This window comes from Hypanus sabinus, chromosome 11 (assembly GCF_030144855.1).
Source record: "Hypanus sabinus isolate sHypSab1 chromosome 11, sHypSab1.hap1, whole genome shotgun sequence".
Taxonomy (NCBI): domain Eukaryota; kingdom Metazoa; phylum Chordata; class Chondrichthyes; order Myliobatiformes; family Dasyatidae; genus Hypanus; species Hypanus sabinus.
In genome coordinates, this window is record NC_082716.1 from 13,205,031 (window position 1) to 13,229,631 (window position 24,601).

Below are 24,601 nucleotides of genomic sequence, written 5' to 3' on the forward strand. Positions count from 1 at the left end.
GGGATCACTGTCCACACTGCTTACCCGCCTGCCATCCATCCATGAGGATCACTGGCCTTCAGCTGCGAAGTGCTCTGACTTAGATCCCTGGCCTGACGTCTAACTCCTCTTTACACCTGTCCCTATACCCTAACCTAACCTCTAATTACCATGCTGTCCCCAGAACCTTCCCTATGAGCCCAACAATCAGCTGGGTCTGGGCCAAGACCTTGAAGGAATGCTCTTTCCCCAGTAACTACAGGAGACACAAAATCTACCCTCTCTTCCGGGCATTTAGTGACCCAAACAATCCTCGAGGTGAAACATGAATTACCTATAAAGCTCAAAGTTCAAAGTAAATTTACTATCAAAGTACATATATGTTATCACACACACCCTGAGGTTCAGTTTCTCATGGGTACTTGCATAATATAATCAATGAAATTTTGCACGCAACAGAGTGGACAAACAACCAATGTGCAAAGGACAACAAAGTCTGCATAAAAAAGAAATAAAGAGAAATAATAATAATAATAATTAATAAATAGGCAATACATATCAAGAACATGAGATGAAGAGTCCTTGAAAGTGAGTCAACAGGTTGTGGGAACAGTTCAGTATTGGGGTGAGTGAAGTTATGCCCTCTTGTTCAAGAGCCTGATGGTTGATTTGAATCAAGTGTACTGTATTCAGTGTCCACAAAGTGATCTCCCCCGCCTTGGAGAAGCCAAAAGCAGATTGTGTGACCACTCTGTGCCACACATGAGATGGTTTTGGGGAGAGCACAGGGATGAAGGGTCAGGGACAAGGATGAGAGGGGCTTACAGGTGAGACCAGAGTCCAAGTCAGATCACTCCATGGTGGCACACCTGAGCTCAGCTTGTAACAGTAAACCCCAGCTTCCTGCTGCCTGCCACTTTGACTTCTCTACCTGTGGCTTCCGACACTGTTCTACAGAGGCTCAATGTAAACTTGAGGAACAGCACCTCACCTTGCACCTGGGCATGTTGCAACCTTCCAGTCTCAGCACTGAGTTCAACAACTTTAGTACTTTCTCTCTTTGTATCAGAACTGGTCATTTCTGCTGTAGGTTATGAAAGTGAGAAAAATGGAGGAATATGGACATTGTATAGGCAAAAGGGATTAGTTTAATTGGCCATTTGATTCCAACTCTGTTTGGTTTAGCACAACTTTGTGGGCTGAAGGGCCTGGTGTGCTAAACTGTTCTATGTTCTATTCTCTATGCTATGCCTTCTTTGTTAGCCACTGAATCAGAAAAGAACAGGGAACAAATGAGCTATAGGTTTGGGCAGGAGGCACGGAAGCCTTAGGTCCCACACCACCAGGCTCGGGAACAGCTATTACCTCTACAAACATCAGGCTCATGAATTAATGTGGATAACTTCACGCACCTCAATGCTAAACTGAACAAGAAAATGAATCTCAGGCTAGTATATGGTGACATATTTGTACTTTGCTAATAAATTTACTTTGAATGTTGAAATTTGAATTTAAAAATATTTTTGTTACATCCATTCATTCAGCTGGTCTTTCCATTTACTTTTATGAGCAGTTTTTTGACACCTGCCTGAAGTTAATGCAATAGCCTCAATTCACACAGAGTAGATTCTGGGTCTTCTTACTCACAAAAACTGAACGCTTGCAACTTTACTGAAGTTCCTTGAACTTGCTTCCAGTTTAAAACCAACCCACATTTCACAAGTAACTGCCTGATTAAGCTTTCTCAGGTCTATTGCCTACAAAAACTGTTGTAGTAGGACCACTGCTTTCATCACTTTTACACTTCCTCTGAGCAGCATGGTACTTCTTTGATCTAATAGGATTTCAACCGGGGTACTGAGGCTGGCACCAACATCTTTTTGTCCTCTGTTGGGCAATAGTTCATGGTGTTCAGCATGGAGACAGTTGTGACATCATCTAATACCTCTCTTAATATGCTTTTAGTTGACTTTATTGGAAGGATGTGGCAAGCATATGGTGGATGATCTCCAGTCAAGTTGCAGTTGTCTCAGCCAATCACACCCTCCCAAAGCTGGTCTTTCTGTTTTTACCACACCCAAGCTCAATGTGGTTTATTGCTCATTGTATTTCTCTGTTATGGAGACATTCCCACAGGAGTTAACTTTTCTCTAGTATAAGTTCTTAGTTGGATATCTGCAGGCTTCAGTTTAGTATCTTTGAAATGCTGTTCGAACTCATTTTATGGAGTGACTGTAACAGCTGTGCCAGTGTCCAATTCTATTGAAATTAATTTGCCATGCACTTCTGTTGTAAGCCATATTGCCTGTCTGTTATTAATTTTCACATTGTAAATCTTAAGGCTACACAGTCCTGTGTCACCCTCATCATAATCAGAGTTTTCACTGACAGCATTCAGAGTAGTGCTCTTTTTGAAACTGCAACTTGAACTTTTAATTTTCTCATGTCTGTGCGGTCCATTTATTTTTTGTCTGCCCGATGTGCTTTTTGTAGGTATCCTACTTCCTTGTATTTTCTAAAAGTTTCATTTGTTTGGTGTGAGTCCCTGCCACGATGGTAGCACAATTTGTCCAGCCAGGCCAGTTTCTGTTTAGATGATGCAATTTTATTCATAGTCACTTTCATTCCTGACTGCAACTCAATTTGTCTGACTCTATGGTTTCTATTAAGACAACTATTTCCACTACTCTTTTATATGTAAGCTGTTCTTCAGTTAGGAGCTGTGTTTGAATGCTTTCTTGTAAGATTCCATAAACTAAATGATCTCTCAGTGCATCATTAAGCCGATCACCAAACTGACAATGATTAGCAGGTCTCTTTAACAAATGCAGAATTGGACTCCCCTTCTTTTTGGTTTTGCTTATGAAACTGAAAGTGTACTGTGATCAACAATAGTGTTGGTTCTAAGTGGTCCTGAATTACTTTAACAATATCAGGAAAACTCATCTCTGCAGGTTTGGTCAGAGCAGTCAAACTCCAAAGTGAACTGTATGCCTGTAAACCCAATGTACTTCACTAAATTGGCACTTGTTTTGCATTGGTTATTTCATTTCCTTCAAAATACTGTTCCACTAATTCAGTATACATGAGCCAATTAACCATTGTGGAATCAAACTTGTCAAACTTTCCAATGTAGCCATTCTTTTCTGATTTTTAAAGATGATTATTATCATTGGGTACTCTCTCTTTATGAACCTGTGAATCCTTCCCTTCTCTTTATGAACACATGAATTCTTCTGTTTTGACTTAAAAAAAACTTGAACATGTTTTCCCTTCTGAAGACTTTTTTTACTCACCAGGTTTTTTTGTAGTTCAAACGCCTTGCTTCACTTCAAAAGGTCAGTAGTTGTTTAGGGTTCATTTTAAAAATACCCCGTTGCCAATGTTATGTTTTGTAACTTCAAAAGATTAAATTAATTGAAAGGAAGACCCGGAGATTGAAATTGTGACCTGGCTTCGTCTTTACTTTAAGCAAGGCTCGTACATATCATGAGGTATTGTGATGACATATGCAATTAACATTTTTACATATAACCCATAATTAATTATTTAAATGAACAAGAATTTTTAATCAAACATTATATATGCAAGATTACTCAAATCTTATAGAAATATCAAATACACAACAGATATTAAACTTGATTCTGATCCAGAGAGATATTTATCTGGATCACTGCATACAAAGGGTCCTTAGCATTATCAGTGATCCTTCCCGTCCAACAATCTCTTTGATTCCCTACCCTGCCTATGTCCTATGGCAGGACATGTCATAGCATTAGGACGAGGACTGTTGGGATGGGAAACAGCTTCTTCCCCCAGGACATAAGATTACTGAATTTCCTGCCACCATCCAAGTTTCCTCATGCATGAAGCTCCAGTAGTGTTATATTAGTTGCTTTTTAACTTCTGTTGCAAATGCACTGCATGTTTTGTTAATTTACTGTCGCTGAGAATGGGTGAACCCAAATGCAGGGCACTGACACGGAGGTAGAGTAATCTGAAAAAGTGTTTATCAATGGTTGTAGGGAAGGCCAGGGAGTGAGGATCAGGCAGAGGAAAGCAGAGGAGTGAGCGAGGCTTGACCGGGGATCGAACCCAGGACCCTGCAGTGAGAGCGCGTTGTTTAACCACTGAGCCAGCGGAGAGTGTAGGCGAGCGGCGGGATGAGGTAGAGCAGGGAAGCAGACAAGGGTGTGAGCATGGCTGGAGAAGAATGGCAGGCAGGAGGGTGAATGGGAAGGCAGGCGGCATGCAGTGCTGCTGTTGACATGGAGAGACAGAGTTAACACAGGCAAACAACAGCGTGGAAACAAAACTTAGAATACATAATCCTAAATGGCCTAGAACATGAACTGCCACACTGGCTGAAGCAACGATCTGGCGATGAGTGGATGGAAAGCCGGGGTATTTATGCTGCAAACAGAGATAGACACAGACAGGGGAGCAGGAGAAACATGGGGAAAAGGGAATTAGCAGCAATTGGATGAAAAAGACTAGAATCTTTTGTAGTTGGATCATAAGGAGAAGCTGCCACATAAGGGATAAGTAAAGATCCATGTTGTTCCAAGTTTGGATGAATATTTATCTCATTTGATTTTGCTAACTGTTCATGAACTGGCTCTTCAGTTTGTTTTTTAACCAAAAGAGATATTTTACATCTGCCGGTCTCATTTTGTTCAGTTTCAAGCTCTATATATCCCAAATTTAAATTCTCCCTTTGCTCAGCTTTGCCTCTTTCACTTTCAAAGGTTTATGTTCTCTCCTCTAATTTGTCTTCAGATTTTATCAAGTTTTCAATTTGCACCATGTTTCCTGGAGAAGCGTGTGCAATTTCCTTAGGATCCAGTCTGCTTTCTTTTAAATGCAACTGGGAATTTTCTATATCAGTTCTTTCATTATTAGACTGATCTTTTTCAAATTTTTCACGACTTTGAGAAGGTATTTTCAGACTTTTCTTCCGTACTATTTGTTTCATTTTCTCCTAAATGCCATTCCTTTAACTCAAAATGTACCAGTATTTTTCCCTTCCACAATTTTTTCATTTTTAGTATCTGTTTGCAGGTCAGCTTTGGATCCTGACTGATCCTACTCCACTTTATGACTGTCTTGCATTTGGTCATTTCCACCTCCTGCGCATACTCTGCCACATTTTTCAGCTTCTTACTCTTGTCTCTGATTTGTTCATCTTCATGATCTCTTTTAGGCTTGGATAAAGCAGCTGGCAACTTGATCTCTTTTTCTTCTAATTTCTCATTACAAAGCAGATCTGGCACTGCCTCCTTTGAACATGACTGAGTTGTTTCAAAATTACCCCCTTCAGATCCTTTCTCACCAACTTGTGCTTTATCTTGGGACTTTGCTTGCATGCTTTCTGGACGGGACAGGCTATACAACCAACTGGCGGGTAATGAAGCTCTGGGGAGAAGGTCAATCACGCAATCGTAAGTGCGATGTGGAGGCAGAGAAAGGGCCCGTTGCTTACCAAACACATCTCCTAAGATCATGATACTCTACTGGAACGGTGGACTAGTCAGGAGGCACGGGGGGGGGGGGGGGGGGCGAGGTTGCGGTGACCTCCACTGGGGGAAGGGCTGATTGCAGGTGAGAGGAATGGCAGAATGAGCTCCAGCTGACCAGTTGACGTGGGGGTTATGACGGCTTAGCCACGGGTGGCTGAGAACTAAAGGGGCCTGAGGAGAGGAGATTAGATTGAACCATATATGTTCATGATGGATTCCGGAGAGAAGGAGGAGCAGGGCTTCTGTGCTGTGCATGACATGGGCCAGGAGTCTACCGTCTAGCGCCTTGGTGTCCGGGGGGGGGGGGTACCCAGAGGATCACGAGAAATACCGGCTTGGAGGACTGGGCTTTCATCCAGGAAGTTTGCCTCTGCGCCGGAGTCCACTACCGCTAGCAGAGGCAGGGACTATTGGTTATGACACCGAGTGGCTTGAAGCTGCATTTGGGGTCGGGGGACGAAAGGGAAGGTTGTCTGGCTCACCAGGGTTCCCCCGCTACTGGTGAACCCCGCCTTTCTGCCAAAGGGGAAAGGTGCCAAGGAAGCGGCCGGACCAACCACAATATAGACACTCACCCGCTCTCATTCTCTGGAGACGTTCAGTGGGAGAAAGGCGGGCCTGTCCCAGCTGCAGGGGTTCCTCTCCCGGGGCAGTCGAAGTGGCAGGGCTGGTGCAGGAGGGGGAGAGAGGCTTGGTCTGGCGAGGTGCGGTAAAGAGAGCCGAGAAGTGGCCAAAGGGGATGGACGACCAGTTATCTCTCTTCGGTGCTCCCGGAGGCGATTGTCCAACCTGGTGGCCAAGGAGATCAGGGAGTCCAGGCTGTCAGAGTCGTCTCTCGCTGCCAACCCATCCTTCACCAGGTCACTGAGTCCACTCAGAAATACCCCGGGAGCCACTCATCGTTCCACCCCAGGTTGGCCGCTAACATCCGGAACTCCACTGAATATTCAGCGACACTGCGGGAGCCCTGGCAGAGAGTGAGTAGGCGCTTAGTAGTATTCCTACCCCAGACTGGGTGAGCAAGGACCTTTCTCATCTCCGCAATGAAACTGGCGAAAGAGGAGCAGGTATCAGGTTGGTTGTCCCAAACTGCTGTGGCCCATGCTAATGCAATTCCCAATTACATTAGCAACCCAATTACATAAGCAACTTTAGACTTACCTGTGGAGTAGGTTGACAGCCGCTGCTCAAACACCAGGGAGCATTGAAGGAGGAAACTCCGGCACTCCCCCAGGTCTCCAGCATAGTGCTCTGACTCTGGTACGTGAGGCTCTCGGGGCTGGCTAGGCTGGGTTCCAGGTGTGGGTTGAGTGGAGACACAGTGCACCTGGCCACCGATCTGTGTGACGTGAGCAGACAGGGAACGAAGGTTCTCCATGATCTCCTGGAGGAGTCAGTCGTGCTGTCCCAGTAGGGAACCTTGGCTGGTGAGGGCTTGTAGGATGGTGTTTGTCTGCTGGGGCCATGTTGGCCAGATCATTCTGTTGTAGAGACCAGGTAATCCCAAATGCAAGGCACTGACATGATGTAGAGTAATCTGAAGCATGCTTATTAATGGTTGTAGGGAAGGCCGGGGAGTGAGGATCAGGCTGAGGGAAACTCAGGAGTGAGTGAGGTTTGACCAAGGGTCAAACCCGGGACGCTGTGGTGGGAGCACAGCTTTTAACCACTGAGCCAGTGGAGAGAGTAGGCGGGCGGCAGGACAAGGAAGAGCAGGGATGCAGACAAAGGTGTGAGCGTAGCTGGAGGTGAACAGCAGGCAAGAGGATGAACGGGAAGGCAGGCAGCATGCAATGCACCCGTTAACATGGAGAGACAGAGTTAACACAGGCAAACAACAGCGCGGAAACAAATCTTAGAATACACAATCCTAAATGGCCAAGAACGTGAACTGCCACACTGGCTGAAGCAATGATCTGGCGATGAGCGGATGGAAAGCCGGGGTATTTATGCTGCAGGTTCGATGAGATTCAGGTGCGTCGCAATCAGGAAGCCCAGGAGGAAAAAAGGAATGCCGTGCCCACTGCGTGTGTGCGCGTGCACACACACACACACACACACACACACACACACACACAAACAAACAAACAGAGAGAGAGAGAGAGACAGACAGACAGACAGGGGAGCAGGAGAACCATGGGGAAAAGGGAATTAGGAGAACATGAGAAATAAACGGGAGGGACCATGACATTTACGAGTGGTAATATTACTTTGTGTTATGTGTGCAAGTTACATTGTGTTGAGCACCTTGGTCTGGAGGGAGCTGGAGGGAGGTAGTCCTGTTTGGTGGTGTGCATAAATACGGTTGAATGACAATAAACTGAACTTGAACTTCAGCTTGATCTATGATTGGAACTCATGCCTATCATGGCAGGATTTGAGGAACTGAGAGATTGGACAGGCTGGGATTTTATTCCTTGAAGAGTATGAGATTGACCCATTGAGTTCTTCCAGTGTTTTGTGTGTTTCTCCCTTTCAATATTATCAAACTACTTCCTAATTTTCAACAGTATGCAACACTCAATTCAATTCACTTTATTTTCCATGAGGAACTTTGTTAGTGCAGTGGCAAAAACAACATCACAGCACTTAAGATACACAGCACCACACTATGTATAGTTAACCACAATATAAAATACTCACAATAGATAATAAATACTAAAAATTAATGCATGTGATTTAAAATACAAATACACATAATAAAACTGACTGTTTTTACTGTCAAAGACACTATATATTCAAAATTGGATGTTGAGGCAGCAAATGGAGGAAGGCACAAAACTGGATATGGCTCTTCTGGACCTGTAGCAGTGTTCAGATGGCATGAGAGTGTAGTGTGTGTGAAGTGTTTGTGCGATGTTCTCTATTATTTGTTGAGACTTCTTTATTGTCCGTCTCTTATGGATGCTGCTGAGTGATTCTTGTTCCTGGCCAATGATTTTATTACTTATTCTGACAATTCTGTTGAGTGGGTTGAGGATGATAGTGCTCATCGCTCCGATCCATGTTGTGCTAAAGCAAAAATAAAGCTGGAAATCAGGAAGAACCAAAATTACTAGAAGGAGTCACACCTATGGTAATCTTTAAGGAGACTGAAAGTAATTGGAGATTTTATTTTAAAGGTTCAAAATAAGTTTATTATCAAAGTACATCTATATGCTGTGGCAACTTTATTAGGTATACCTGCTCGTTAATGCTAATATCTAATCAGCCAATAAATGCAGAAAAGCATGGTCAGGAGGTTCAGTCGTTCTTCAGCCCAAACACCAGAATCGGGAGGAAATGTGATCTAAGTGACTCTGACTGTGGAACGATTTGATGCACCATCAATAACTCTCTCTGAGACATAAAGGCAAGATTTCGGCTTTTATTGACTGGAAGAAGGAACAAGCAGTGGTTGACCACCATACTACATCCTGGAGACAGAGAGGCCGGGCTCAGGCCTCAATCGCCTTTATACAGGGGTCTGTGGGAGGAGCCACAGGAGCAGTCAGCGGGGGGAGGGGGGGCGTGTCCAGACAGGTATATGTAGTTCACCACACGATTGTTGGTGCCAAATGGGGTGGTTTGAGTATTCAGAAAATGTTGATCTACTGGGATTGGTGTGCACAGCAGCCTGTCGAGTTTACAGAGAATGGTGTGAGAAACAGAAAAAAATAATCCAATGAGCGGCAGTTCTGTGAGTGAAAATGCCTTGTTAACAAGAGAGGTCAGAATGGCCAGACTGGTTCAAGCTGACGGGAAGATGGTAAAAAAATGGTCTTTGAGTACATGTTCATGTATACTAACTAGAGATTAATTTTCTTGAAAACAGTTACAGGGAAAAAAACAAATATTATAGTATCTACAAAAAGCATAATCTGTACATAAACAAAGACTGTGAAAATGAAAACATATAGAGTGCATGCGTTGTTAAAAAGTCCTTGAATGTGAGTCTAGATGTCATAGAATCAGATAAGCATATTGGCGATTAAAGTTATCCATGAGAGTTTGGGAACCTGATGTTTGATGAGTAATAACTTCCTGAACCTGGTGGTGTGGGACTGAATGTGTTGTATCTCCTGGTCAGCTCTGTCCCATCAACTCACACCCGAACCATAGCCCTCCATACACCGTCCATCCATGTACATGTCCAAACTTCTCTTAAATGTTGTAATCAAAACCACATACACCACTGGCTGCTCTCACACCCCCTCAGGTTCCCCCTAACATTTCACCTTTCACACTTAAGACCTATTTCTAGTTTCACCCAATCTCACTGGATAACGCCTGCTTGCATTTACCCTATCAATTCCCCTCACAATTTTATATACCTTATCAAACCTACCCTCAATCTTCTATGTTCTAGGGAAATGAAGTCCTAACCTATTCACCCTTTCCCTATAACTCAGGTTCTCAAGTCCCAGCAGCATCTTTGTAATTCTCTGCACTCTTTCAATCTTATCGGTATCTTTCCTGTAGGTGGGTGACCAAAACTGTACAATTTCATGCAATTTAAAACTTACAAACTTAGAATCAGCGATGTTTTATTTACAAACTATTGCAATAGAAAATTAGTAGAGAGAAATGATAGTGAATGAAACGACACAAGAGATTCTGTAGATGCTGAAAGTCCTGAGCAACACCCACTGAAGGTCGTAAGCAGCTGCGGGAAATGCAGAGTAACACACACAGAATGTTGGAGAAACTCAGGCAACATCTATAGAGGAAAATGAATAGTCGACGTTTCAGACCGCGGCCCTAAATCAGGAGTGTTTATTTCCTTCATAACTGCTGCCTGACCTGCTCAGTTACTCTCACATTTTAAGAGACGAAAATATAAACGGTCAGCGCGGAACCAACGTTTGAGGCACTGAACCCGGCCGGATGCTGCGTGACGGAAGTACTTCCCGTGAACATGGCGGCCTCTGGAGCCGGTGGGAAGCTGCCTTTCGGCTTGTGTGCTTTGGCGTTTATATTGGCCACACAGATCTGCTGCGATGGCTCTCAGGAGGCGCAGGTAATGAGCGCGGAGCTGTGCCGGAAGTTTGGTTGTGATCCGAGGGTTAATGAGCTAGGAGTGTGGCCGGGAAAATCGACCTCAGTCTGAATTACCGAGGACCAGGAACTGGGGAACCTGGATTTCATTGATTCTGCCACAGACACCTCTTCCCCAGTCTTCCTTTGGACCTCGTCCGTTCTCATACAGGACCCTCTCCGTCGCACTCGGCCTTCTCCCTGATCCCTCCCTGTCCCACCGACATCCCTTCCCCTCCTTCGCAATGCCCGAACTCCCCCTCGCGCACCTGCGTCCCTCATTCGCACCGCATACTTCCCCCGCTCTCCTCTGATCCCCTCTCTGAAGACACTCCTCAGCCCTTCCCCTCTAACCGACCCAGACTTTGGTTCTGACTGAAGAAGGCCAGCTTGCCACTTTCTGCAACGCTGGCCATCATTCGGAACGTTGAATGTGGAAGTTGGATATTGTAATGCAGTTGTACAAGAGGTTGGTGAGGCTGCATTTGGAATACTGGCTTCAGTTTTGTTCACCCTGTAGAAAAAAATGCTATTGGACAAAATGAGTGCAGAGGAGATATACAATTATGTTGCCTGGATTTGTGGTTATGGAGAGAGGTTGAGTAGGTTTGGATTTTATTCAGTGGAGCATTGAGGATGTTTATATGGGTAATCTTGATGTGTATAAAATTATGAGGGGCATTGATGGGGTCAGTACACAGTCTTTTCCCCAGGATTGGGGAATCAAGAAGGGTAAGGGCACAGGCTTAAGGTGGGGGAGAAAGATTTAATAGGAACTTGAGGGGGAACTTTTTCACCCAAAGAATGGTACATGTATGGAATGGACTGCCAGAAGAAGTGGTTGGGTAACATACAGTAACAGGTGCTTGGACAGGTACATGGATAGGAAAGGTTCAGATGGATTTGGGCCAAATGGGACTAATTTAAGATGGCAATCTTGGGTTGTCATGGACCAAAATGAGTCTTCCTCTCCAGTCACCAAGCTCCCTTCCTCAGGGCATTCCCATTACCATAACTTTCTCCCCTTCTCCCAATCTGTTGAGTGATTTTAAGTAAAGAGAATATATTACCCAGGTGGAGATGCCCTGCTCAAAATGGTGCTACAAAATCTTAAACAGAAGAGATGATGCAGATGCTTGAAATCCAGAGCAACGCACACAACATACTGGAGAAACTCCGCAGCATCTATAGAGAGGACGAAACAGTCAATGTTTTGGGCCAGGATGCTTCATCAGGGTTGGCTGACTGGCATCAAGACAGCAAGAAGTGTAAACGAAATCCATGGAGGGAAGGCCCTGAGCGTCAGCCTTTCCATAGTAGTGTGATCACTCAAGTTGAGCATGATGTTCTTCTAAGGGATTGTCCATTGGTGGGTCCTCAGGTGACTGTAGGGGCTGATCTAGGATCAACAGAATCCAAGATGATAGGGTGGATTCCCTTAATTCAGAACACCTGTGCATGAGTTTGTTTTAACATGGGGAGGTTAGATAGTCACCACACAGTCCTTGACAGATTGGGGTTAGGACGCAGTGGCATCCTTCAGTACTGCACCACCTTCACTGCTGCGGTGCTGTGTCCACCAGCTCCACTGTTCAGGCTTTGGTCGGTTCATTCTTTGTCTGGAACCTCCCCCTTGACCCTGCCACCATGGGTGACCCTACCAGGAGCTAAGCACCAAGAGAGCATCACTCTCGGGATCTCAGAAACTCGCAAGCTGTTCCACCACAAGGTGATGATCCTGCAGAAGATGCTGCCTGAACTGCTGAGTTCCTCCAGCTTTTTGTGTGCATTGCCAAGAAATCTTCTGTCTTTATCTTAGAGAACTGAAGCAGGTTTGCTGTCAGGACAGTGTTGAATTCCTTCAGGAATGAACTGGAAAGTTGGCCTTGATTTTTCTGGTCATGACCCTGATGTGGGACTTGAACTGCAACCTTCTGTCTGAAATGGAATTGTTACCAACTGAATCAAAGTTAAAGTAAATTTGTTATCTAAGTACCTACACTCAGTGGCCGCACCTCTGTACTTAATAAACTGGCCACTGAATTTATGTTCATGGTGTTCTGGCTGCTGTAGCAGATCCACTTCAAGGTTCAATATGTTGTGCATTCAGAGAAGCTGTTCAACACATCACTGCTGTAACGTGTGGTTGCTGTCACTTTTTCTGTTGGCATGAATCTGGCTGTTTTTCTCTGACCTTTCTCATTTACAAGGTCCACAGAACCATCGCTTATTGCATGTAGTGTTTGTTGCCTTGCACCATTCTCTGTAAACTTTAGAGACTGTTGTGCGTGAAAATCCCAGGAGATCAGCAGTTCAGAGATATTCAAAGCACCCCCATCTGACCCCAACAATCATCTTATGGTCTATTTCACTTGGATCACATTTCCTTCCCATTCTGATATTTGGTCTGAACAACAGCTGAACCTCTTGAATGCTTTTATGCATTGAGTTGCTGCCACATGATTGGCTGATTAGATATTTGTATTAATAAGCAGGTGTACCTAATAAAGTGGCCTCTGAGTGTATGCACCATCATATACTACCTCGATTTATTTTCTTATAGGTGTTACGAACCCCGTAACTGGGTCACATACCAGCAAAGATAGAGAGGTCCGTTGAAGTCTGATGGTACTATTTTTAACAGTATTTATTAGTAAAAATACACAAAAATAATATCATTGCAAACATACAGATAATATACGTCGTCAATACTAAATCTAAAAGTGCGAGTATAATAATAATCAATAAGAAATAGCTCTATCATTGTCTGGGGATAATGTATTGTCCGATGGAAATATAAAAGTTACTCAGTTCATTCAGGCTGCCCCCTTTCGGTTGGAGAGAGAGAGATTTTTAGAAACTTGCCGGCTTTCCTTTTTTATGATTTCGATCCGTCAGAAGTCCAGTTGGTGTGGCCGTTCACTTGTGGCCTCTCCTTTAGCTAAACCGTTCTTCCATGATGAGCCCGCTGCCCTGGCAAGGGAGGACGCACACGGGCCCTCACCGGCATTCGCTATAAAACGCTGTCACTGGCTTTCCAGCGTTTCTCCTGGTGCGTCTAAAGGGGTTGTTCCCCAGACCCTCTTTTATCCTTACCCACGGGGTCTCAGATGTCAATCAGGTTGGGATGATGCAGTCCCTCAACCAGCCCACTCTGGTCGTCCCCTGAGGGCTTCAATGAATAGTACAGTACTCAATACACAATTCCATCTCCAAGAGATAATGGCAGTAATCAATGGTTCCGTCCCGCTTTTGTTAGGAGGCATTCCCCCTACCTTGTGTATTCTCTCTCATTCCCTGGGTCCCAGACCCAAATTAATAGCGATCTTGCGATTCTCAAAAAGGAGGGGGCGACTTTGTACCCTTCGGCCCCTCAGAGTTGTGGCACATTTGTAACACTGGCATTCACAGTAGAACAAAGAAATACAATGAAATCAATGAAAAACCACACACAAATACTGACTAATAATCAATGTGCAAAAGAAGATCAATCGTGGAAATAAAATGAGCAATACTGAGAATGTAAGTTGTAGAGTCTTTGAAAGTGAGTCTGTAGGTTGTGGAGTCAATTTAGAGTTGAGATGAGTGAAGTTATCCATGCTGGTTCTGGAGCCTTATGGTTGTAAGGTAATAATTATTCCTGAACTTTGTAGATTAGAATCAAAGACTTCTTTACCTCCTTCCTGATGGCAGCAGTGAGAAGAGAGCATGGACTGGATGGTGAGTGGGTCTTGATGATGGATGCTGCTTTCTTGTTGCACTCCTTGTAGATTTCCTCACTGCTGGGGAAGACTTTGCCTGTGGTGGACTGGGCTGTATCCACCACCGTTTGTATGCTTTTCTTTCAGCTGGCACAGACAACACAGATTGTAGTTAATTGGCAAAGTAGGAGAAGGAAGTGGGTAATTTATTTTGTCACAGTAGATTGTTATCTGTAATGCATTGTTTGAAAGGGTGCGGGAAGTAGATTCAGTGATAATTTTCAACAGTGAATTAGAAAACTAAGAGCCGCATAAGCACGACAGGTTAAAAGGCCTCTTGTGCTGTGTGATTCAATGATAATGAACTGAATCCATACTTGTTTTCTTTTAGTTAATGATTGTGTCATGTGAAAACCAGCTGCAGATTGAGGCAACAAATTATGTACTGACGACAATGTAATTACACAGACTGTGACAGGCAATTTTTCAAAACTTTCATTTTCATTTGACATCTATATTTTGTACTTCTCTTTTTATGCCTACTCCGATGAAAGGTTCTGTTAGTACATAATGATTCCCTTGTTGTTAGAGGAGAAAGTAGGAAGCATGTTATTGTCAAGGGCAGATGTAATCAATATTTAACCCATGCTGAACCTGCCCTGGGAAACGTTGGCCTTAAGGGATCAGAATCAGATTCAATATCACTGGCATATGATATGACATTTGTTGTCTTGCAGCAGCCAGACATTGCAATGCATAACAAAAACCTTTAAATTACAATAAGAAATATATCAAAAATATATTAAATATGTAGTGCAAAAAGAGAGCAAAAAAAAAGTGAGGCTGTGTTCGCGGGTTCTTTGTCCATTCAGAGATCTTGTGGATGAGAAGAAACCATTCTCGAAACAATGAATGTGTGTCTTCAGGCTCCAGTACCACCTCCTTGATGTAGCAATGAGAAGAGAGCATGTGTGTTTTACCTGTATATGCTTTGTCTGCCTAGGGAGTATCTGAGGGAGCTGTGTAGCAAACTGTCTGTTCAGATTCTCACCAATACTACTCGTCCCGGCTAGGGAATGTTTGAAAAGACATTGTAGAAGTGGCTGTGCTGTGTATCTAACATGAGCTGGTGACAGTCTCTGTTTCAGCTTCAAAGTTATTGAACATGCACTTTATCATTTACCTGCACTGCACTATCTTTGTAGATTTTACACTTTATTTATCTATCTATTTATTTAGTAATACAGGGTGGAGGAGTAGGCCCTTTGAGTCACCTGCCCCAGAAAGCCCCATAAATCTGATTAACCCTAACCTAATAATTTTTATAATGGCCAGTTAACCTATCTGGTACGTCTTTGGACTGTGGGAGGAGACCGTGGACCTGGAGAATTCCCACGCATTCTACAGAGAGACTTCTTACAGAATGGTACCAGAATTGAACGCCAGAACACCCTGAGCAGTAATAGTGTTGCACTAACCGCTACACTATTGCATTGTTAATTTTACCTGATTCTGGCTTAATGCATTGTGCAATGTTTTAATGATATGAAGAGTATGCAAGACAAGCTTTTCACTGTATGTGACAATAATAAATAGCATTTATTTTACACAGGGTGGTAGGTATGTGGAATGAGGTGTCCGAGGAAGTGGTTAAGTCAGATATAATAACTAAAAGACTGTTGGTTAGGTACATGAACACAAGAGATTCTGCAGAAGCTGGAAATCTAGAGTAACACTCACAACATGCTGAAGGAACTCAGCAAGTCAGACAACTATGGAGAGGGATAAAGAGTCGACACTTCGGGCCGAGACCTGATGAGGCCACTCTCAGGTTGGAGAAGCAACACCCCATGCTTTGTTTGGGTCATCTCCAACCTGATTGCATGAACATCAGTTTCTCTAAATTCCAGTAATTTCACTCGCCCCCCCCTTCTCTTTTTCCATTCTGAAGTTTGACTCCCTTCTTACCCTTTCTCTTCTCACATGCCTATCACCTCTGTTGTGTGCCTTTCCTCCTTCCCTTTCTCCTGTCCTCTCTAATCTGATTCCTTCTTCACCCTTTATCTTTTCCACCTCTCACCTCACAGGTTCTCACTTCATTGTCCCTCCCTCCCTCCCCCAACCTCCTACCTACCTTTCCCCTTCACCCAGCTTCACCCATCACCTACCAGCTTGTATTCTTTCTTCTCCTTCTTCTTGCATCTTCCTTCCTAGTCCTGACGAAGGGTCTTGGCTCAGAACATTGACTGTTCATTCCTCTCCATAGATACTGCCTGACTTGCCAAGTTCTTCCAGCATTTTTGATGAGTACATGGATAGGAAATATTTAGAAGATCAGAGTTGAAGTTCGCTGAGGGCACCACTGTTGTGGGCCACGTTAAAGGTTGTGTTGAATCAGCATATAGGAGGGGGATTGAAAATTTGGCTGCATGCTGTCCTAACAACTCAATGTAAGCAAGACCAAAGAAATGATTGTAGACATCAAGCGAGGGAAACCAGAGGTCAATGAGCCAGTAATAATCAGAGGATCACAGGTGGAGAGGGTCAGTAACTTTAAATTCCTGGGTGTCACTATCTCAGAGGACCTGTCCTGGACCCATCATATAAATATTTCGCAAAGAAAACATGACAGGGCCTCTATTTCCTCAGGAGACTGCAGAGATCTGGCATGTCATTAAAAACCTTGAAACTTCCATAGTTGTGTAGCGGAACGTGTGCTGACGGACTGCATTCCAGCCTGGTTTGGGAACACCAATGCCTTTGAGAGGAAAATCCTACTAAAGATAGTGGCTTTGGCCTAGTACCTTATGGGTAAACCCTCCCAACCATTGAGCACATCTACATGAAATGTTGCCATAGAAAAGCACATCTATCATCAACAATCCTCACCACCCAAGCCATGCACTTTTTCACTGCTGCCATCAGGTAGAAGATACAAGTGCCCTAGGACTTGAACCACCAGGTTTTTGAACAGTTACAACCCTCAACTATCAGGGCCCTGAGCAAAAGAGGATAACAGCACATCTATTGAGATGTTCCCACAACCAATGATCTCGCTTTAAGGACTCTATCTTATTCTTCCATGCTCTCGTTATTTATAGCTATTCATTTATATCCGCAGTTGCACAGTTTGTTGTCTTCTATGCAGTTACTCTTTCATTGACCCTGTTTACTGATACTGTACTATAGATTTGCTGAGTATGCCTGCAGGAAAAAGAATTTCAGGGTTGTAAATGGTGACAAGTATGTATTCTGATAATAAATTTTACTTTGAACTTTGAAGACCTAAAAAAAAACTCATTTGATGACTTAAAAAGCTGCTGTTGAAATGTTTTCTCCTTCCCAGGTTACAGGAGGATATAAAATCAAAATGGGAGAATTGTGTGGCATTCAGAAAACTAAGTGTAAGGCAGTTAGCAATCCCCTTCTTATTACTTGCACCACCAGGGTGTATTTTAATCGTGGAGCTCCAAGGATTAGGACAATGATGAAAAGTTTTTAAATAATTCACTTATTAAGGAATGTAGTTCTTGAGCTATATTATTAAGAACCTAATTAGATTTGTATTAGAGGTTTAAGCAATTGGTGGTAATTACTGGAGAGAGCCCAGCTGCCTGGAGTTAATCAAATTGCCACCTTATTAATGAGGTATTGGATCATCAGAGAAATAAATCCCCTCCTGAAATTAAACTCGGAATCTCATTTCTTGCCAACTGATGAGGCGTAGATATCCCTAGCTGCAATGGCCCTGATTTATTTTAAGAGTCTTTTTTGTTGTTGGATTTGTTTGGTATATTTATTGATGATATCGTACATTGAGATTTGAACTGTTTGGCTTCGTTGACTCAGTCTTGGTAGGAGCTGACCAAGAGCTGATGTAGCTGATCTTTGCACATAAGGAGAGACCTGGAATTCTCTCAACAAAACTACCCCCCACCCCTCTTTCCCCCCTCAGCTGAAATCTGTTTCTTTAAGAGAACCTTTGGCTGCCTGTCTGCTATGGCTTGAAAGATTTTACAAGATTAAAATCTCCTCCCTCCTCTATTTTTCCATTTATGTTTATTTCTCATCCATCATTTCCTCTCCTTTCTCCTATGGTCAGTCTTTTGTCCTACCAGATATCAGATTCCTCCTTCTCCAGTCATTTACCTATTCCGTGTAACACCTCCCAGCTTCTGACCTCAAAACCCTCCCCCACCCACCTACCTTTCCCCTAACCTAGTCTCACATCATCTGCCAGCTTGTACTCCTCCCCCCTCTACCTTGACTTCTTCGATTTTCTTTCCAGTATGTGAAGTCCCTTGTCCTGATGAAGAACATCTGCAGAATTTCTTGTGTTTACGTGACTAAAGTGGCTAGTATAGACCGGTTTTGTAATAGTGATCTTATTCCAAGCAGATAGATTTGACAGTGTTTAAGTAGTCAGTTTCATGCATTAACTCTGTTCTGTTAAACATGTCTCTTAAGTGCATTGATGTGCAATTCTATTGTTAAGCACATGAGGAATATATTAGGGCTATGTGCCTATCTGAGTCCACACTAGCAATCATGAAGATCATGGCCAGCCCTGTATTTCATTCTAGCACAAGAGATTCTGCAGATGCTGGAAATCTGGAGCAATGCACATAAAATGCCTGAGGAACTCAGTGGGTCAGGCAGCATCTATGGAGAGGAATATACAGTTGAAGTTTTGGGCTGAGATCTGAAACGTTCTAATGATGAGACCTGGTGAAGGGTTTCAACAGTTTATTCCTCTCCATAGATACTGCCTGAGCCACTGAGTTCCTCCAGTGTTTTGTGTGTGTTGCTCTGTATTTCGTCCAATTTATTGCTTGATCCCCACATCCTTTGATATTTTCCCCTCAATAGATTTAAAATTCCCAAATACTAGAGGATAATAAAAATTGGTTAATCCTTTATGCAGGGAATCATGTCAGTTCAAAATAATGCCTATTTACCTTGAACCATTATCCCTAGCTCTTTACTCTGAAATAAAGGTTCTCACTATAATAAATAAGGTTTTTAACTCACTAGAGTTAATAAAGTCGGTGATGGTGTGGGAAACAATGGCCTGGTGCTCCTTAGTGGGATCCTGATCGAGGGGTAAGTAAGAGGAGGTGTCTGACCTCAGCAAGGTAGAGGTCAGTCTGCCAGACTACTACAGCACCCCTCCTTATCCATGGGCTTGATGGTGAGGTTAGGATTAGTGCGGAGAGAGTGGAGAGCAGAGCGTTTGGAAGGGGTGAGGTTGGAGTTGGAGAGAGGAGTGGTGAAGTCAAGGTGGTTGATGTTGCCTCGGCGGTTGGCAATGAAAAAAATCCAGAGCAGGCAGAAGACCAGAGCGGAGTTGTCCAGGAAGAGATGGAGGGTTGAAGATAGGAGGAGGGGCTGAAGACAGGAGAAGGAGTTATCAGTGCCGGCTGGAGAGCCCTTCCCAAGGAAGGGTGTGGGTGCAGGACAAACTTGAGGTTCTTACTGAGGACAGAATGTTCAGCTTCAGAGAGGGGAAAGACAAGGAATAGTGAAAACCTGGCTTTCAGTACCATTTTATTATAAACTCTGGGTATGGTTGTTGATTTCACTGGATCCTCTATTAGTGTCAAGGTGACATTATGTTACCATTGGGGAATGAATGGTCTTTTCAAGCTCACACCAGCTGCAGTATGAATGCAAGAGTTTCTTAAAGAAATCCTTGTTTTGAAGTTTTTTTGGAGGACTGGCAATCAGAGGCCAGCTGAATGAACCCAGTCAAGTCTGAGTTTGGGTCTTTAATAAAGATTAAGATCTTAAGGATTAGTTTTATTAGTCACAGATACATCAGAACATACAGTGAAATATAATCATTTGCATCAAATCAGCAAGGATTGAGCTGAGCAGTGCACAAGTGTCGCTACACTTCTGGTGCCAATATATAATGTACATCTTTGGAATGTTGGAGGAAACTGGAGCACCCCGAGGAAACCAACACCGTCGTACAAACTATTTACATACATCGGTGGGAATTAAACTGCCATCTTACAACTGGCGCTGTAAAGCATTGCACTAATCTCCACACTACCATGTTGCCCCATCTAATGACCTCAGAACCATATGTAGATCTAAGTGAAAGTTACTTGGAGCGTTTCAGGTTCTGTGCTCTTGCAAACTTGTATACTGTCTTAAGTCATGATAAAGGATTTTGGCCTGAAATATTGACTGTTCATCCCTCTCCATGGATGCTGTTTGACCTGCTAAGTTCCTCCAGCATTTTAGACCATGAGACTATAAGATAAAGAAGCAGGATTAGGACATTTGGCCCACAGAGTGTGCTCCACTAGTTCATCATGGCAGAACCATTTCCCTCTCAGACCCAATCTCCTGCCTACCCCCCGCAACCCTTTGGAAGAACTTGACGGAAAAACAAAATGCCTAATAGGGGGAATTCAGATGCCTGCCACACTCCTGAATAGTTAGATGTTCACACATCACTGTAATGAAGCAAAGTGGTGGCTTTCATGTGTGATCGTCTGCAAAATCTGTTGTGTTTACTTATTAATCTATGTTCTATTAGACTACATGCAGGCAAATGGGAGTAGTTTAAATTGGCACCATGGTTGGCACAGACATTATGGCCCGAAGGGCCTGTTTCTGTGCTGATTGATAGATTGTAATAAACGAGTTTATAAATAAGCAAAAGCGAACAAGCTACAGGTTATGTTCAGCTTTCCATTTGTAATGGAGTTTAGAATATTTCCTAACTTGAATTTACTTTATTTCTGCAGGTTCGAGTAAAACAGTTCTTCAAGAGTGGCCACACAAACAATTGGGCTGTGTTGGTAAGATTGCATCAACTACTAGAAAACTTCAAGTACCTCGGCAGTGTTTGATGGAACCTATACTGAACGCTTGTCTGGGCAAATTCTGTTTTTCTTGGTGGGATGTAAAAAACAGTGGTTGTTGTGATGGTGTTACAGCTTGGGGTGTTGGAGTTTGGAGTTGATTCCTGAGGTTCTCAATAAGGGATCTGTGGAATACATGGGCTTCCACCAGATCCTCTGGTTTCCACCCACAGTCCAATGATGTAGTGGTTAGTAGATTAATTGGTCATAATTGTCTCGTGATTTGGCTTGGGTTATATCTGGGATTGCTGGCGGCGTGGCTTGAGAAGCTGAAAGGGCCTATTCCGCAAGCAAGCAAACAAATAAATTAATACATACATAACTACCTATCTACCAACCAACCACCCATCCACCATGGAGAGGTGTCCTGGAACAACACCTCAAGTCAGGGAATGAAAAATTCCTGAAATTTATCCCTGTTGTGATAAGTGCAAAGGGGTCGAGGCCTCTCTTATTCATATGTATTGGGCTTGTCCTAGCTTGGAGAAATCCTGATTTTTTTAAACTTTATCTCACATACATAATTGCTATTTGGAACTTAACCCTCTGATTGCTCTTTTCAGTACTTTGGGAGAAGCTGACGTATACTTAACTCCGACTAAGCATTGTACATTGTCTTTTGCCTCTCTTTTGGCCAGACGTGCAGTCCTTAGGTGGAGAGGTGCTGCCTGTCCCACCCACACTCAATGGCTTAGAGATATTATGTCCTGCTTAAACTTTGAAAAGATTCATTATTCACTTCTTAATTCAGATATAAAATTCCAAAAGGTGTGGGGACCTTTTCTTGAATATTTTCATAATGCCCGTTTAGATTAAGGGTACTTCCCTCCCTTTTTTTCTTTTGCATTTAAATCCCTTACTTCCAGCTTCTTGCGGTTAAGATTTATGGGTTTTTTTTGATGTGTAAACATATTATAGTTTAGGTAGTAGGTAATATACCTTTTTTATAAGTACAGCTCTGTGGTGATATAGTTCTGATTAACATTTTTATGTATTGTAAGGTTGGCTTGGAGTTGTGTAGTGGGAGGGTGGGGTGGTTACTAACTTTACACGATTCTACTATGGGTGCTTTGCATAATTGTTACAAATTGTACTTTGATATGTTTGTTTTGCACTGTATAAACCTTTTTTATCGTTTTTTTTTGTTTTCTTACATTGTAAGAACTCATTTTAAAAAAAATCTTGAAAGTGGCATAAGACAACCGGGCCTATAAAACTGAACACTGCAGCTCCACTAGAGCTGAGACCACTTATAGATACGGCCTTTGCAACAGAGACTGTCATTCTCGCATTGGTCTCGTCAGCCACAGATGGCACTGCACCATAAATGTAGACAGCTAGCATGCAGCATCCATGATCTACTTTGACCAATGGAGGCCATATACAGTGCTACAGCAAACATTTCCTGATTGTATGTACCTGTTGCATTCAGATGTTCAAGTCCAAGGTACTCTGAGAAGTCAGGAAAAAGGCAGAAAACTTGTTGCTTCACAGTATTTTTATTAAACGTTGATGGAACAAAGGAAACTTGAGATAGACAGTGACAGATGTCTACTAAGTGAAGGGAAAGCTAAGGTCTAAGAATGCACTGCCTTATGATGTAGCTCTTTTATATCCATAGCTAAGGAAAATTCCATTCAAATTTGTAGATACGAGTCAACCAATAAGAAAGCTATTATTCAATTAATACAGTACCTGGAGAAGTTTCTAGAAACATACCAATATAACCACTAGGGAGCATATTAAATTGTTACATCCATATAACAACTACTTAAAGTAGATAATAGTTAAAAAATAGTTAATAGTTAAAAAATAAAGAAAATAATAATTGAACAGTCTAATCTAAGAATTAAACAGTCGGATCCAACATAGCTTAATATCTTATAGTGTGCATCTTCCTCAACACAGGCTCAACCTAGGGAACAACATTAGAACAAAAAGGATGGAAGCCAGCATGCTGTGTTGCCTCTTGTCTGCTCGGCCAGCTTCACCAGATCATTAGCTGGGATGGAACATTGTAGTTGTGGGGACAGACTGGATGATTTGTTTGTTTTCCATGGAGTGGTGGAGGCTGAGGGGAGACCTGATACAACATGAGAGGTATAAGTTGGGTAGAAAGTAAGAAGCTTTTCCCAATGACAGAGGTGCATAGATTTAAGGTGAGGAGACCATTTAGACCATAAGTATGCCAAAGCAGAGATTAATATAATTAAGGGACAATTCCACATTTTGTGAGTTAAATTGCAAATGCTTCCAAATCAAGGCAGACTTAAGAGAGGAATAAATAGGATAAATACCTTCAAATAAGTTTAGAGGGGGTCTGAGGAAATATTTTTACACCTCTGGGAACTTCTGGGACGTACTGAGGAAAGAAGCACAAAAATTTTGCAGTAACAGGAAGTATTGATGGAAGAAAAAGTCGTGGTTGACAGTGCATGTCATTCATGATTTACATCAAAGGATGGGCAGGCAGAAGTTTTGAGGAGCTTATTAGAACTTCTTAGATTAAAGACAAATGGAAGACCACAATTGCCAACGTCATACAAAATGGCTCAAAAAGGTGATGATTTTTGCACCTAAGTTTAGAATGCACTGCTTGAAGAAATGGTGGAGGTATTTAGAACATTAAAAAAGTCTCTGCATGAGCATGACTCTCCACAGCATAGAATGTAATAGACCCAATGTTGGATAGCATAAATATGCTGGCTTAAGGGTATGGAATTTTGTTCCATGACTTTAAGACTAGCCAACATGATTTATTGCATAAAATTCTTGCTGATAGTTTGACAGAGAAAAAAAATTGCTGCAGCACATTTTGTTTTTGCATCTTGTCAGATGCCAATGGATCCCCTGTGATGTCAGTTAATTGCTGTGTTTCTCTGATTCTTGCTCCCAAGGTGTGTACATCCAGATTCTGGTTTAACTACCGCCATGTTGCCAATACATTGTCAATTTATAGGAGCGTCAAGAGATTGGGGATCCCAGACAGGTAAGAACAGCTGGACTCCCATCTAGAAATGCAGAGATCTGATTATGTTATAATTGTGTACTGCAACCTTGGACTTTTAAAACATTTTCAACACCTACAGAGTAATAGATTTAATTGAAGAATAAAAGAGTGAACTTGCTTTTAAAGAGATTGTGGAGAAATCATCCTAAAATTCTTGGAGACACAAGCAACAGCAGATGCTGGAAATCTGGAGTAACACACACAGATGTTGGAGGAAGTCAGCAAATCAGCCAGCATCTATTTTCTTTTGGGTGCTCTGGTTTCCTCCCACATTTGAATGACGTATGAGTTAGGGTTGGTAAATTGTGGGAAGGCAATGTTGGTGCTGAAAGCATAGCGACCCTTGTCAGCTGCCTCCAGCTCATATTCAGACTGTGTTAGTTGTTGACACCAATGACTGCACAAGAGATACTTCAGATGCTGAAAGTCCAGGGCAACATGCAAAATGCTGGAAGAACTCTGCAGGTCAGGAGATGCTGTTTGACCTGCTGAGTTCCT

General features: G+C 42.8%; 1 protein-coding gene across 3 annotated transcripts in view; it reads left to right on the top strand.

The window, feature by feature from the left end:
- The first annotated feature begins 10,349 nt into the window (after nt 1-10,349).
- pigk (phosphatidylinositol glycan anchor biosynthesis, class K) overlaps nt 10,350-24,601 on the top strand; it is a 151,683-nt gene continuing 137,431 nt past the window's right edge. The window contains exons 1-4 of one of the 3 annotated variants that reach the window (XM_059983807.1): nt 10,350-10,497; nt 13,078-13,124; nt 20,977-21,030; nt 23,991-24,082. In XM_059983807.1, the coding sequence (XP_059839790.1) occupies nt 10,365-10,497; nt 13,078-13,124; nt 20,977-21,030; nt 23,991-24,082 (326 nt within the window). In that variant the 5' untranslated portion in view covers nt 10,350-10,364. Of the gene's footprint in view, nt 10,498-13,077; nt 13,143-20,976; nt 21,031-23,990; nt 24,083-24,601 lie in introns of all 3 variants that reach the window. The other 2 variants (XM_059983809.1, XM_059983808.1) reach the window with 2 other exon arrangements.